The following is a 14,565-nucleotide window of genomic DNA, read 5'->3' on the forward strand; positions in this document are numbered from 1 at the left end:
GCCGCCTCCGTCTCGGCGATGGTCCTGTCGAGCTCGCCGCGGGCGGCCAGGTTGCGGGCCAGGCTCTCACTGGTGCGGGCCAGGCGCTGGGTGAGCGCCCAGAGGCGGCCGTGCAGCCGCCCGCGCTCCGCCTCCTCCTCCCGGATCCGCCCGCTCAGCTCCTCCCGCCGGGCCCGCAGCTCGGCCAGCGCTGCACGGACCCAGCCGTCAGCCCCAGCTCCGGCCCCGGCCCCACCGCCGGCCCCTGCCCTGGCCCCGCTCACCCTCCTGCAGCTCCGCGTTGTACCCCCGCAGCGCCGGCCCCGGCCCGCTCATCGCCCCGGCCCAACGGCCCGCCGCGCCCCGCCTCTTCCTGCGGCCCGGCCCGCATGGAGCCACCGGCGGGCGCGGGGCTCTCGGCCGCCTGGCACACGCTGAGCACCGCCCTGGTGCCGCCTGCCGCCCTGGGGCTGGTGAGCGGGGGGGAGCCGGGGGGGGCGGGAGGCCGGGCACGGCCGCGGGGGAGGCGGCGCCGCTCCCCGCTCGCCTCACGCCGCCGCCCTCGGGTCTCCGGGCCCTGCCGGGGCCGGCCCCGACTCCGGCTCCGCCGGCCGCGGGGTGGCTGAGGTGGCCCCAGCCGCGTCCCCTCCGCTCCCGGGTCCGGTTTTCGGGGGTTGGGGTGGGGGGGAACGACTGGAGCTGGCGGCTGGGGAAGGGGAAGCCGGGGTCGGGGGTGCGGCGGCTCGGGGGGGCGTTGTGCAAAGGCCATGGGCGTCCAGCCGTTCCCCATCGCCAGCCGCAAAGCCTACGTGCCAAAAAAATGGGCTGCTTCCCCTGTCCATGCTGCGGCTCCGCTCCCTGCTCGCTCCCCGAGGGAGCTAACATGGGCTGAGGAAGGTTTTTGCCCCAAAATATGGCTTTTCGGGGACCCGAGGGTGTCTCGTGACACTCCCCACCAGTGCGTGTGTCCTGCAGCAGCCCCCAACAGGGAGAGCGGTGGCCGGTGTTGGGCCTGGGAGGTGGCACTTGGCTTCTAGCAGTGGGCCAGGACCCCAGCAGGTCTCCGTGGAGGATCGGTGTCTGCTGTTTGACAGCAGAGTTGGGACCCCGCTTTTTGGGAGGAGCGGTCTCCTGCGGCAGATCCTCCCGGAGAGGGCTGTGCCTGCTTAACTCGGTGTCCCCTCCGCTTTTCAGGTGGCACCGAGGTCCGATGCCGTGGGGCCGCTGAAGGACGCCGAGCTGCGGGCAGCCCTGGAGGTGCTGCGGTGTTACGACTTGCACTCCGTCGTGGAGGAGTGGTTCATCGAGGTGCTGCAGACGGACCTGCAGGCCAATATAGCCCCTGAGTTCTGGAACTGCATCGGCCAGTATGAAAACACGGCCGAGGAGCCCCAGTGCTCCTCGCTCCTGCTGGACGCGTTTTGTCTTCTCAAGTGTCGCCTGGACCCCTACCTGAACAGCCTGGAACTTCTGGAGAGGTGGACCAAGGCGGGCTTGCTGCTGGGGACAGGTGCTCAGATGCTGCAAGAAAAGGTCTACACCATGTTCAAAGCTATCCTGTTCTTCTCCACTACCAAGTCCTTCCAGGAAATGATCCAGCAGTTCTACAGCCGCACTTTCAGGATATACATGCGGCAGTGGAAGAAAGGAGAAGATGGAATGAACGAGTGCGAGAGCAGCATGAGTGAGACGGAGCAGGAGAGTGACACGGAGGAGGGCGGAGGAGAGAGCCTGCTGTGCCCGGGCTGCAGCAGCAAGAGAGAGCAGTGCTGGTGCCCCAAAGCCATGGAGCAGTTTCAGCAGCTCAACGACATTCTGTACGTAGGGTACGGGGCGGTGGCTGTCACTCAGATGGTCCGGATGGGGAGCAGCAGCAGGTTTTCTTGATATTTGAAAATAGGAGGAGCTACGCGTGAGGTCAGGCTGTGTCACGGTTCTGGGTAGAGAACTTGACATGGGGTTCCTGCAGCTGGTTGCCAGCTGGTGGCTGAACTAAAGCAGATCTTTAGATAGAAAGTTCCTCTCCCTGCGTACGAGGCTGGCTTCCTCATGCTCTGAGGCCATCTGCCCACCAAGCAGCAAACTCTGATAAATGAAAAGCTTTTGATGGCTAGAAAATAATGTTCCTAGGGAAGATGGGATAGCAGTAGTGTCGTGTGTTATACATGTAGCACATCTGTGCAGGCTACCAGAGCATTTAAACTAAGAGCTAGGCCTGCGTCTGTGGAGCATGCAGGGAGGAAGGTGCCTTCAGGTACTTAGATTTTCTTCATTTGCTCGTACCTTTGCTTGCATACACTCTGAATTGGGTCACTGTCTGTGTCTGCAGCCGCCGGCTGAATTTGCTGGAGAGAGTGAGCGCCGATGCTGTCACGACCATCCTCCACAGGATGATCGAGGAGCGGATGGAGCAGCGGTGCAGGGGGGAATACGAGCACTCCTTCCTGAATGAGTTCCAGGAGGTAAGGCCGGCGTGCGGCAGCCGGGGCCCTTCCTTCAGGGATGTGCAGCTGCTCCTCTTACTGGTTTAGCGGCTCAGCCGAAAGGCGGATTCCACCTGAAAACACCTGGGCCAGGGCTGTCACCCCCACCATCCCTGGCAGAAGAGGTGGTTAAAACTCCCCATTTTGATTTATGCTAGAGGGGAAGGTTTGCTCTTACCTGTGCGTAATGGGCCATTGCATTTCACCTGGTGACGTCCGTAGTAACGTAGGAACATGTAGTGCCACCTAGGCTGCAGAGGACCCTCCCTCTGGGTAGGTGGGCCCATAATTAGAATTTGTGTGGATGTTCTCTCTCCTCTTTCCAATTTTTCAGCACCCCTTGAAAATAGGAAGCGAGGATGGGAGGTGATACTCAGGTATTGATCTCACCAGTGGGCCATGTACAGAATTAAAAGCCTTCCTTGCACCTACCCAGTTGGTTTCCTGCTACCTTAAACCGAGTTTGTGTTGGGCTGTTTATCCAGTGTGACCTTAAAATTAAATTCTTTTCTGTGTTATGGCTCTTCCAGGATACAGTCCTGGCTCTGCAGGCTTGCCCGGCACTTTTTGTTCCTCGATGCGTGACCTTGCCTTTGCCTGTGTTGAAGAACAATGTGTGAAGTCAGGTTGCCATGCAAACCCCACTGCTCTCTCTGGTTGCCCTGGTTCCCTTGCTGTTTGCCACGCCGGCCTTTTTTGTTGTCTGCAAACATCAGCAGTCATTTTATATTTACTTTCCTTTAGTTGCTGTGCAACACTTTCTTTATTGGACCTAGTGTGAAATGCTCTTGGATGACCTGGAGATTGTTTAAGGACGCTTTAAGGGCACCAGAGAAAATACAACCGCATTCCACGTCTCAGGCGTTGCAGAAAGTCCCTTTGCTCCCACCTCTTCGGAAGGGGCAGCGTGTTTGGCCATAGAATATTGGAGCAGGTCAGAATGTGGATGAGATGATCTTATGGTAAAAAAGCACAGGGCTGGCAAGCTAAAGGTAAAACGGAGGTCTGAGAAACAGCTTGCTAAAGTTAAAATAGCAGTCTGAGAAACAGCGTGCTAAAAGTACAAGTGTTAGCAGCAAACCCCCTTTTCAGACCCAGCAGCAGCAGCCTGGAGTGTGGGTTGGTAATCAGGCTGCAACAGGAGCACTCGGAGAAGATAGATAAACTCATGGGGAGAAATGGGTTGGTTTGCTAATCATTGTATTCCTTAACTGATGCAAAGCAACTCGATTTTATAGTCCTTTCCTTTCATCCTTTGGAGTTCTTTATCAGCTTTTCCACGGTTTTGCCCAGATCGATGCCCAGGTGTTCCGTAGTTCTCAGGTTCATCCTGCCTTGCCATTGGCAGAACTTGTGCGTTTCTTCTGTGTTTCCTCAGTCGAGTAGATAATTAAAAATTAACGTCAGCAAACCAGACCTTGACTTAGCGTTTTTTGTTTCAGGCTGTCAGAATCTGGTTGTCAAAAAATATTAATATCTAGTAGCTATTAATACCGAAATACTGTCCCAGGAAGTACCATGTACTTGCCACCTTAAAGGGGAAATTAAAGAAAAGCATTTATTTTGAATCTGGATGTTGGAGTTGAGTACCTTTGAAATTTCATAATTACACACTTCTTGGTAGAAAACCAAATCTCAAATATAAAAAAAACAGCCTTCTGATGCTCTCTGTTCAGGTTTTGATTTTACTATTCAGTGACTCGGCTGGTATTTGAAGTCTTGGTTTCGGGTGCCCGAGTTTGGTTGGTTGTCTGTGGGTCCTTGGGATGGCTTGCTTGCTCTTCATTGCTTTCAGGAATCATAGGAACTTTGGGCCAAGGGTGGTGTGGTGCACAATTTGCTCATATTCTCATGAAGAGAATAGTTCTGCAAGTATAGACTGGAATGGAATTCTGCAAGAATAGAATCGTCTGCAAGTTTTTGAATATACCCTGGCCTTTTTGGAGCCCAGCGCCTATGCGCAGTCCTCAGTCACCCCTTACCTTCTCGTACACATCTGCATAGTCGATATCCTGTATTTTAATTAAAGTTCCTATTCTTCCAGCTGGGCTTTCCCCAACTATAACCCAGGCCAGGGTGCATTTGGAGAGCAGCTGGAGTTGGTGCTGTCCTTGGCTAGTTGTCCATCTCTGCCCGCTGTGGTAGCTGCCTGGTGAAGGGTCAGTGTGGGACATGGCTGTGCATCCAGCCTGTGGTGTTCACCATCCCTCTGCTCTCCCTCTCCTTGTGCAGTGGATTGAGAAAGTGATTGGCTGGCTCAGCAGGGTGTTTCTGCAAGATGGTCCCTTGGCGCGCTCCTCTCCAGAAGCTAGCAGCACCTTGAAGCGCTGGCGGTGCCATGTCCAAAGGTTCTTCTACCGCATCTACGCCAGCATGCGCATTGAAGAGCTCTTCAGCATCATTCGAGGTAGGTGTGACTCATTCAGCGTTCATTCACTCACAGAATCACAGAATGGCCAGGGGTTGGCAGGGACCTCTGGAGATCACCCAGTCCCACCCCCGGCCAGAGCAGGGTCACCCAGAGCAGGTGGCACAGGAACGCGTCCAGGCGGGGTTGGAATGTCTCCAGAGACGGAGACTCCCCCACCTCTCTGGGCAGCCTGTGCCAGGGCTCTGCCACCCTCACAGCAAAGAAGTTCCTCCTCATGTTGAGGTGGAACTTCCCATGCTCAAGTTTGTGCCCGTTACCCCTTGTCCTGTCCCCGGGCACCACTGAGAAGAGCCTGGCCCCATCCTCCTGACACCCCCCCTTTCAGTATTGATAAGCATTGATAAAGATCCCCCTGAGTCGTCTTTTTTCCAGACTGGAGACCCAAATCCTTCAAATCCTTGGACTTGGACTGGATCAACGATAGATCTGTCTTCCTCTCCTGATGCACCATGCTGTCTGCTCTTGCCTTCCCATGGAGCATGGCACTGTTTCTAATCACTGCTTGCTTTATAGATTTCCCAGAGTCAAAGCCTGCTGTGGAGGACCTCAAGTTCTGCCTGGAAAGGACTAATCAGAGGCAGCAGCTGCTCAGCTCCCTGAAGAGCGCTCTGGAAATGCGACTTCTGCATCCTGGTGGGTTTTTCATCCTCACGTATGTCATAACACTGTAAGGAGCCTGGGCATGAGTGGGGATCTACTGGGAGCCATTGTCTGGTTCCATGTTTGATGAGTGAGAGGCAACCAGGCTGTGTGCATCGTGTGCTCTCTGTGTTGAAGTGTGCATGGGCGGCAGTAGCTGATTATATCCCAGCCCCTTCTTGCCTCCTTTTTGCAGCATGGTGAGGAGCTGAGCTAGTAGTTTAGCTTTGGTCCAGTTGGAAAAAGGCTTTTGTGCTGCGTGTGGTCTGACCTAATGCACAGTCAGGGCTCAGCTGGTTTCTGGTAGTCTCGGAGCCTGTGTTCACGATTGGGACTGGTTTCTCAGCCATACGGATCTGATCTCTGCCCTTGGCTGGAGCAGTAGGGCAGCAAGCCCTCCGCCTCCACAGATTGAACAGAGGGGCTTGGAGGATCCAAGGTCCTTATATCCCAGCCGTTAGTTTGTGCTCTGTGACTCTGACTCCCTCTGCCCCTCTCCTCTAGGAGTCAACACATCCGACATCATCACTCTGTATATCTCAGCCATCAAGGCCTTGCGGGAGCTCGACCCCTCCATGGTCATCCTGGAGGTCGCCTGTGAGCCCATCAGGAAGTATCTGAGGTAAGAGGCTTGTGGGGTCAGTCTTACGCGTCCCCTTTCCCTCCCCTTCCCTTCACTTGCTCTGTTTCTCTTGCCTGTTGACAGGACCCGGGAAGACACGGTGCGGCAGATTGTGGCCGGTCTCACAGGGGATGCTGAAGGCTCTGGTGATCTTGCAAACGAGCTCTCGAAAGCTGACCCGGTGACCCTGGAGAACGGCCAGGAGAGTGACGATGACATCTCAGAACCAGGGGACTGGGTTCCTGACCCGGTTGATGCAGATCCAGGTTAGATGCCAAGACCAGAGGTCCCAGGAGCCTGCTGTATTCCCCGGCGGGCTGTAGTCTGGAACAGCTCATCTGCTTGTTCTTGAGAGCTGGGCTGGGCTGGGCCAGGACTCTGTTAACAATCTCACACTGTCGTCTGCTGGATTTCACTAGGAAAATCGAGTTCCAAGCGTCGGTCCTCGGACATCATCAGCCTGCTGGTGAGCATCTACGGCAGCAAGGATCTGTTCATCAACGAATACCGCACGCTTCTGGCTGACCGCCTGCTACATCAGTTCAACTACAGCGCTGAGAGGTGGGGTCCCAGTGCCCAGCCCCAGGGCTTTCCATGGTAAAATCACCTTCAGACTGGGTTACTATGAGCGGCTGTTTCTGGAGCCAGGAATGTCTTTGACCATTTCATCTGCAGCTTTGGGTTTGCATCTAGAATTTCATGCTCTTGCCTCTTCTCGGGCTGCATCCTGCTCAGTCCTGCCCTTGGCTTGCACTAATAGGGCAGAATGTAGGAAATTGGAGGCACTGTCACCCTCTTAGCTCTATCCCACATGTTCTGGTGGCCCTCACAACCTGCACAGGCTGCTTAGGGTCAGCAGAAGGTGTCAAAGTAAGAAAAAAGGGGTGAAGCATCAGGAAACCCCGGTTGCAACCCAACTGAGTCTCTTGATTCAAGAGTTGCAGTGGTTCTCTCCTTTCTGTGAAATGCAGCTGGTGCCAGCCACCCCTGGGACGGGCGGTCTCAGGCAAGTGGCTCGCCAAATGCTGAGCTTGCACCGTGTCGAGGGGGATGGCTAGGTGCCACGGTCCTCCAAATAAAAGGGACGGGGAGGTCTTCAAGAAGCTGCTGGCCTACAGAGGAAGTGACTGTTCCTCACTTAGATGCTGGGAAATACCCTGTTCAGATAATGCAAAGCTTCCCAGGAAAAGCAGCCTTGTGCCAGGGACTCCCTTTCTTGGCTGTGTTGCAGAGGGTGGGGGCCAAGCCAGGCTCGTCCGTCTGAGGGACCTGTGCCTGATCTGTTGTTTCTCGTATCAGGGAAATCCGCAACGTGGAGCTGCTGAAGCTGCGGTTTGGAGAAGCTCAGATGCACTATTGTGAAGTCATGTTAAAAGTAACTTTTTTTTTTTTTTTTTTAATATTCAAGTCCTTGGGTGATTGAGCTCATTGGGGAAGGGGAGGCACTTGAGGGGTGACCCAAAAAGGGTCTTTTAGGAAAGTGGGGTTCCCAAAATCCTGGTGAGGGGCCTGATCTGTGACAGGCAGACGTGCATTCCAAATCATGTCTGTTTTTTAAGCCCTGTGGGCTGGGTTATCGACTCTGAGGGATGGTTGCTCTGGTGCTGTTGGCTGTCCTGCCCCTCCTGCAGTATTCTGGCACCGAAGAGCTGGGCTCTTGCAGCTCCTCTAGGCTTGGGAGTCTGGAGTTTAATTCACTTGGAGCACTGTGGGAAGAACACAGGTCTGGAGGGACACTGGTATAGGCTAATGTTGCGTTGTAAGCCTTTCCTCAACCTCCCCACAGATGTTTCTGAGTATATAACAGAATTTCTAGTGCACACACGTGATCGTGTCCTTTCCAACGTCCTCATCATCATTTGGAGACAACCCTAGTCACCTTGTTTAAGCTTCTCCTTTGCTAAGGGTTAGCAGTGACTTGGAAGAGAAGAAGCTGCCTTAGCTTCCTCTGCCTTTTCCAGGATATGGCTGACTCGCGACGGATTAATGCCAACATTCGTGATGAGGAAGAGAAACTCCCAGAGGAGGAGAGGCCACCGTTCAGCCTTGTTGCCGTTATCCTGTCGAGTGAGTTTTGGCCACCGCTGAAAGAGGAGAAGCTAGAGCTTCCAGAGCAGGTCAAGGAAGCCATGGAAGCCTATTCCAAGAAGTATGAGAAATTAAAGGTGAGGCAGCCTTAACCCTCCTTCAGCAAGGTGTATGCTGTTCAGACTTTGTTATATAGCATGGCTTTTGCCAAGTCCCCTTTAACATCTCTTAAATTATAGCTGTTAGTACTCCCATGCTGTTTCGGTGGAATTCCAAAGTCCTTCAGCTTTGAATTGGGTTTAGAAGCTGTGCTCCCTTAGCTATTGCCGAAAGAAGGGTTTATCTCTGTATAGGGTGCCTGGATCGTCGTAGTAATTGCAGTTGGGGAAGAGAGTTTTCTAAAACATGCCAGTGTTCGTTAGTTAAATGGATATTGAGGTGGAAGTTCTTGGGCATCCTAAGTCTGGTCTAAGCTTGTTGGCCGAAGTTCTGTAGTAGTAAGAGTGACATCCTGTCCCTGTTGGGCCTCTCTTCTTCTGGCACTCTCCTCCCCCGTTTGTCCTCTTGAAAAGAAGCTCTTTTAACCTGGTTTTATTTTAAAATTCACTGTTTGTCTGGAGTTAGGCGAATGCTGCTTTGTCTTCTGTCTGTGGTCTCTCCTGGGTTGTTCCATTCGTTTCTGGAGGGTCCCTGAACTCCACGTTAGGCAGTTCGGGTGCAAGTGTTTTTGGTCAGTTTGACTGCGGCTCGGATAAAGACCGAATCCGTGCCTTTATAAACAGCACTGGAAGGTGGAAGGGAGGCATACAGAGCGAACGTAAGCAACCATGCAGTATTCTTCTGTTCCCCAGGCACTTGATCATGGCAGTTAGTCAAATAGAGGAGGCTGAGGTGCATCTTGTGCTGCACATACAGAATGGGTTGGAACCAGGAGCATCTGTCTGGAAGTCAAGGAGAGATCCAGGTCACGTCCAGAGCTCTGGTCTTGGCTTTCTCATCTTGCAGCTTCTTATCTGGTGGAGTGCAGAGCACACATCTGGATGGTTCCGATCTAGCTGTCATGCCAGTGTAGTGTCTGTGCACACACACGTGGTTCTTTGCAGCCAACCTGAACTCAATTTGGTGTCTCATGCAGATGTTCCTCTTTGCCTGCCCACTTGTGCTCTGACTCCGCTTCAGGCTTGGTTTTCTATATCCTTACTTGAACTGGTTATTGTACAGCAGGTGGTACATGCCATGAGTCTGGGAACCTCACAGCTCTAGGTCCTGTTTCTTCTCCTGCTGTAGCTATATGCCAGATGTTGGTGCCATCTGATTTCTCTGCCTGCAAAAAATAAGTTAGGAGAGGATGCAGGAGAGGATGCAGGGAGGGAGCAGCCTCTTTGAGCATCCTCAGCCTTCAAAGCAAGCAGTGCTCTTTTCACGTCAGTATCAGAAGAGTATTCCATCTCTTCTGAGGAAATCCTGCCCCAGATGAGCATTTATTTTCTGGTAAGAGTTTGTCTGGAGTGGCCCAGTTGGTCTTCCAGTGTTTCTTCAGCCTGTGCTTACCCTACCAGAGAGCTGAGTGACTGGCATTCGAGCAGGAGAGGGGCATTGACCTTGGGCGAGGGCTGAACAACAACTTGTGCCGAAGAGGATGTTTCCCATGAGGGGATAGGGGACGGTTGGGTGGTGGCAGTGCTGGGTGACTCATGAGGTGTCTTTCGTGTGTGGCAGAGGCCATGATGGTAGAGGGGTGTTTGCAATAATGCAGCATTTCGTGGTTTGTGTTAGAACCTGCTTCTCCCTTTTCCAGGCCATGAGGACCCTGAACTGGAAGTACCACCTGGGCCTGGTGAGCTTGGACGTGGAGCTGGCAGATCGCACGCTCTCCCTGTCCGTCTCTCCTGTGCATGCTGCCATCATCCTGCACTTCCAGACCAAGAGTGAGTCCCGGGGCAGAGACTCAGCGTTACCTCCCATGTCCCCATGCTTCCCATGGGTGGGTGGGCGGGAAGCTGCGTTGCTTGGGTGGCTGTAGGCTATGGGAGCTCTGGCACAGGACCAAGACCTGGTTCATGGGCTTGGATCTGCCATGGGGCTCAGCCAGGTCTCCACCGCGCCTCGGAGAGAGCGCCCAGCAGGGCCGCAGGTCGGCACCCACTCTGCTTTAGCCAGTCGCTGCACACAGCTGCTTGCTCCTGGCAGTGGAGGTGGGCAGGTGTCCTGGGCTTTTCCCTGATATCCGTGGTGTCCACAGGTACGTGGACGCTGACAGAGCTCAGTGAAGTGCTCAAGGTGCCCGTGACGTCGCTGAAGCGTAAGATGACTCTGTGGCTGCAGCAGGGTGTCCTGCGTGAAGAGCCCCAAGGCACCTTCACCGTGATTGAGGAGGAGCAGAAGGACCAGGTGGAGAAGGTCGTTCTGATAGACAGCGACGAGGAGGGGGACTCTGCCATGGCGTCGCAGGCTGACCAGAAGGAGGAAGAGCTTCAGGTACCCATCCCTGTGTCTTGGCTGCTTGTGAAGCCCGCAGGACAATGCAAACATCCTGTGCTTTTGGTTTTGGGGAGTCTGATTAAGATGGTGGATTCAATTTGCACTTTGGATTTGTGTTTTCCGCTGCAAATGGCTAAGTCCAGCATGAAGGTTTTCTGAAGTTGGTATCAGTTGATCAATGCTCGCTGGTGCAGGTGCTGGACCGCAGCTTTCCCTCCAGAAGAGGGCCCGGCTGCTGAGCCAGGCAACATCTCTAAATATGTTTTTTCAGTTTAAAAAAAGAAGTCTGAGACATGATTTCATGTTTGAAAACAGTCATAACTTATTTGGATTCACCCAAGCAGCGCTTTTTGGCACTTAGACTGCCAAGAAGGCTTTACCCAGCACTAAAAGCTGGATCTTTGCCTTCTCTGTGTTGTGGTTCCTGGACACTTCCAGTGCTTTTCCTACCCGCGTGTCATGGTGTGTGTGTTGTACCGTTGTGAAACACGCAGTTGTCGTACTGGTGTTTATCCACTGAGGGTCACGCACGTACTGCATGTCAAATCCTGCTTTCTAGCTGTGTCCCAGCACCTGATGCTGTTCTTGGGTGTTTCCTGTTTAAAGACCACGTGCTGACGGCTGAGAGCAGAACTTACTGCCAGCCACAGCCCCTGCTCTGCTTTTGGGACATGGGATCACAGAATCATAGAATTCCCTAGGTCGGAAGGGACCTTTCAGATCATCGAGTCCATCAACCTAACTCTGACAAAAACCATCACTGAACCATGTCCCTCAGCACCATGTCTGCCCATCTTTTAAATACCTTCAGGGATTCCACCACTTCCCTGGGCAGCCTATTCCAATGCTTGACAACCCATTCAGTGTAAAAATTTTTCCTAATATCCAATCTAAACCTCCCTTGGCACAACTTGAGGCCATCTGCTCTTATCCTATCCTAGTCCTTATCCTATCCTTGCTAAAGCACCCCTTTTCTTCATGGTATAGATGTCGGTGTGATTTACTGTTCCTTCGTGTCCCACTCTGCAGCTGTTCTGGACGTACATCCAGGCCATGCTGACCAACCTCGAGAGCCTGTCCTTGGAGAGGATCCACAGCATGCTGAAGATGTTTGTGATGACAGGCCCAGTGGTTACAGAAATCGATATACAAGAGCTGCAGGGTTTCCTCCAGAAAAAGGTCCAGGACCAGCAACTCATCTGCTCTGGCGGTGTCTATCGCCTGCCCAAGAACTGCAACTAGACTACGGGCGTCCCTGTTTTCCCCCTGTGTCACTTCTCGGAGCCCGTGCTCAACTCCTGAGTGCTGCCCAGCTCTCTGCACCCCGCAGGGCAGTTTCTCTGCTCTGGGGGTTTGCCGTGCCCGCTTCCCCACACGGGCGTCCTTTTCCACATGGAGACAGCTCAGCAGCAGCCGGGGCCGTGCACCCCACAACTTCTGGGACTGAGCCTGCTCCCCACGGTGCTTTTCCTCCAATACGTGAGTGTCTGGGCCCACTTCACTGGTTAATAAAAAACAGCAGTCTCCTCTTTCAGATGGTACCAGCTCTTTTCTTGCCCCTTGGCGAGCGCTCTTGGCGTCAGCCTCCCCACGCTGAAAGGGCAGGCAGGAAACTCCCCCGTCTGCCGGGCACCGTCTCCCTTTCGCTGGGTCTCCATCTGTAGTCCCGGGAGGGTTTGGGAGGGGGCAGTTGGCTCCAGTTGCTGTCTGGGTCTCTTTGTGTGGCTAAAGCAACGTCTCGCCGCTGGCTGCCATGAGCGAGACCCTACACAAAAGCAAGTGTTCGTGCCGTCTCCTTTGGCTTACGCGGGAGAAGGACTCCAGGGTCCACATACCCTTGTTTGGGACTCTAAAATTGTGTGGAATAATTTTATTGTGGGATGAAGAATGCTTTAGATGGATGAGACGTAGCAGTTCTTCAGGGCAAGCTGTTTAGTCCTGGAGGAAAAGTAAGTGGATTACCCAGGCGCTGGTGGGATTGCTTTATTATGGCACAAATACACATTTCCCGACACCACGGCGGCTGCCCCCGAGGGTACCTCGTCTGGTGAGCTTCAGAGTTATTGGCACCACTGAGATCAAGGAGGCAGTTGGATGGGATAATGCCTGAGCTCCGTTGGTTAAACATCATGCCCCCAAGCTGGGTACAAGATTGGGCAACGGGTTTCAGGGTCGGATTCTGTGTCCACTTAACAGCATTCAGGGTTCCTCGGTCCTGCTTTCCGGGTAGGTTTTGCTCATCAGGAGGAATATGCTGGGGAAATCTGGCTCTTACTGAAGATTTGCTTTCTGCAAAGCAAAGAATGAGTTTCCACAGCCCAAGGAGTCTTTCCCCTCCTCTGCTGAATCTTCTATCGCAGCCCGCGGGCACTGCGGCAGCTGGAATTGAGGTACCAAAGGGCCACACTCAAAACACCGGAGCATCCTGTAACCCTGGCTGCGCTGCTGCGCATCCGAGTGCGGGAGAGACTTGTGACACAGAAAATAAGCTGCATTTAACATTTTACCTTGTTTTTCCGTGCCCAAAGGCCTGGAAGTCCCACACTGTGGGCATCCTTTGTGCAGCCAGAGGCAGTGGGGGACGGTGCTTGTCTGTCCCTTGTGCATGTTCACGGCAGTTCCTCTGTGGGTGAGAGCTCATCGTCTTGTTTCCCCGCGGCACTTGACTCCAGGCTTGTGGTCTTGTGGCAATAGGAGCTGGTTGGGATGTTCTGTTGTGAAGCTCTAAATGCTCCTTGTGCTGTAGGGGCTCTGTTATAACGAACTGAACCCCAGTCTGCGAACGTGTAGGGTGTTACTCCAGGTAAAGCCAAGAAAGACGAACAGCAGCTAATCCCACATGGCAGCAGGTGGGGAGGGAAATCCATGCCCGGATGCCCGAGGAGCCCCACCAGGCCCTGGTAGGACACCTGGCTGCATCTGGTGTCATCTGAAGCTGGGTGGGGTGGCCAGGACACGGCACTGGTCATCGCTGTGCCCAGCGTGGGATGTGGCTGGGGACATCCTTAGGAGCCACATCTGGGACACGGGTCGAGGCCACGGGACACAAAGTCTTGTTGAACTGCAGCTGGTGCAGCCCCAGGCAGAGGCCTCCGCTGCTGCTCGCGGCTCCTCCGGCGCGTCCTGGTGGGTTTTCCCTCCCCAGTTTCCGATACAGGAACCTCCCTCGCAGCAAACACCTTTTGGGGACTTCTCCACCTTCCCTCAAAGGCTGCTCAGCCCCTCGTGCCCTTGCTGAGCTCTTGCTTAGACGCTCGCCCACCCCTCAATAAATCACAGCAGCCCACAAGCGCTTGGGCTCCATCCAGCCCCCACCTGCTGCGGGAGGGCGAGAGGGAGCAAGACGTGGGCAGGTTGTGAGGACACCCCCGGAGGACGCTTCTTTCCTGCCTGTGCTGCAGGTGCAGAGACCTGGGGCCGCGTTTCACAGCTGCTCTTGTTTTATTTCGGTTTGGTTTCTTTTAAATTTTTTTTCAGGAAAGCGAGCTGTTGGAGCACACGGCAGCGTGTGGAAAGGCGGGCAGCGGCAGGGTGCGGGGGCCGGGGTGAGATGCGGCACGTCCCGCGCCGGGGCTGAGCGTGGAAACGTCTGGGCGCGCTGCGGCCGCGACAGGGTGGGGGAACGTCGCTTTTTCATCTTGTGAGATCAAAGAAACGTCCAGCTGCGCGGCGCTGCAGCGGGGCGGCGGGGGGCTGGGGCTGTCCCCGGCCACCGACGGAGCCAGGGCTGGCTGCTGGGGTGAGGAACGCGGCTGCCAGTGACTCCAGAGCCCCCCCGGGTCGGCTTTGCTGATAGCTGCAAAAAAATTATAGATGCAAAAAAAAATGCATTTATTTATTTATCTGTGGGTGCAGGTGGATAGTTTCCTCCTGCGGCGCTTCTCACCCGCCGAGGCAGGGTG

General features: G+C 54.3%; 1 protein-coding gene across 1 annotated transcript; it reads left to right on the forward strand.

Annotated features, from left to right (window-relative positions):
* ANAPC2 (anaphase promoting complex subunit 2) lies at window positions 1-12,196 on the forward strand. The gene is given in 14 exon segments (XM_074608626.1): window positions 1-240; window positions 243-452; window positions 1,174-1,796; window positions 2,309-2,441; window positions 4,695-4,869; window positions 5,407-5,526; window positions 6,037-6,154; window positions 6,239-6,420; window positions 6,574-6,715; window positions 7,454-7,529; window positions 8,116-8,319; window positions 9,981-10,110; window positions 10,425-10,660; window positions 11,693-12,196. Coding segments are annotated over 14 exon segments (2,784 nt in total). The 5' UTR covers window positions 1-18; the 3' UTR covers window positions 11,906-12,196.
* Window positions 12,197-14,565: the final 2,369 nt, after the last annotated feature.

This window comes from Larus michahellis, chromosome 15 (assembly GCF_964199755.1).
Source record: "Larus michahellis chromosome 15, bLarMic1.1, whole genome shotgun sequence".
Taxonomy (NCBI): domain Eukaryota; kingdom Metazoa; phylum Chordata; class Aves; order Charadriiformes; family Laridae; genus Larus; species Larus michahellis.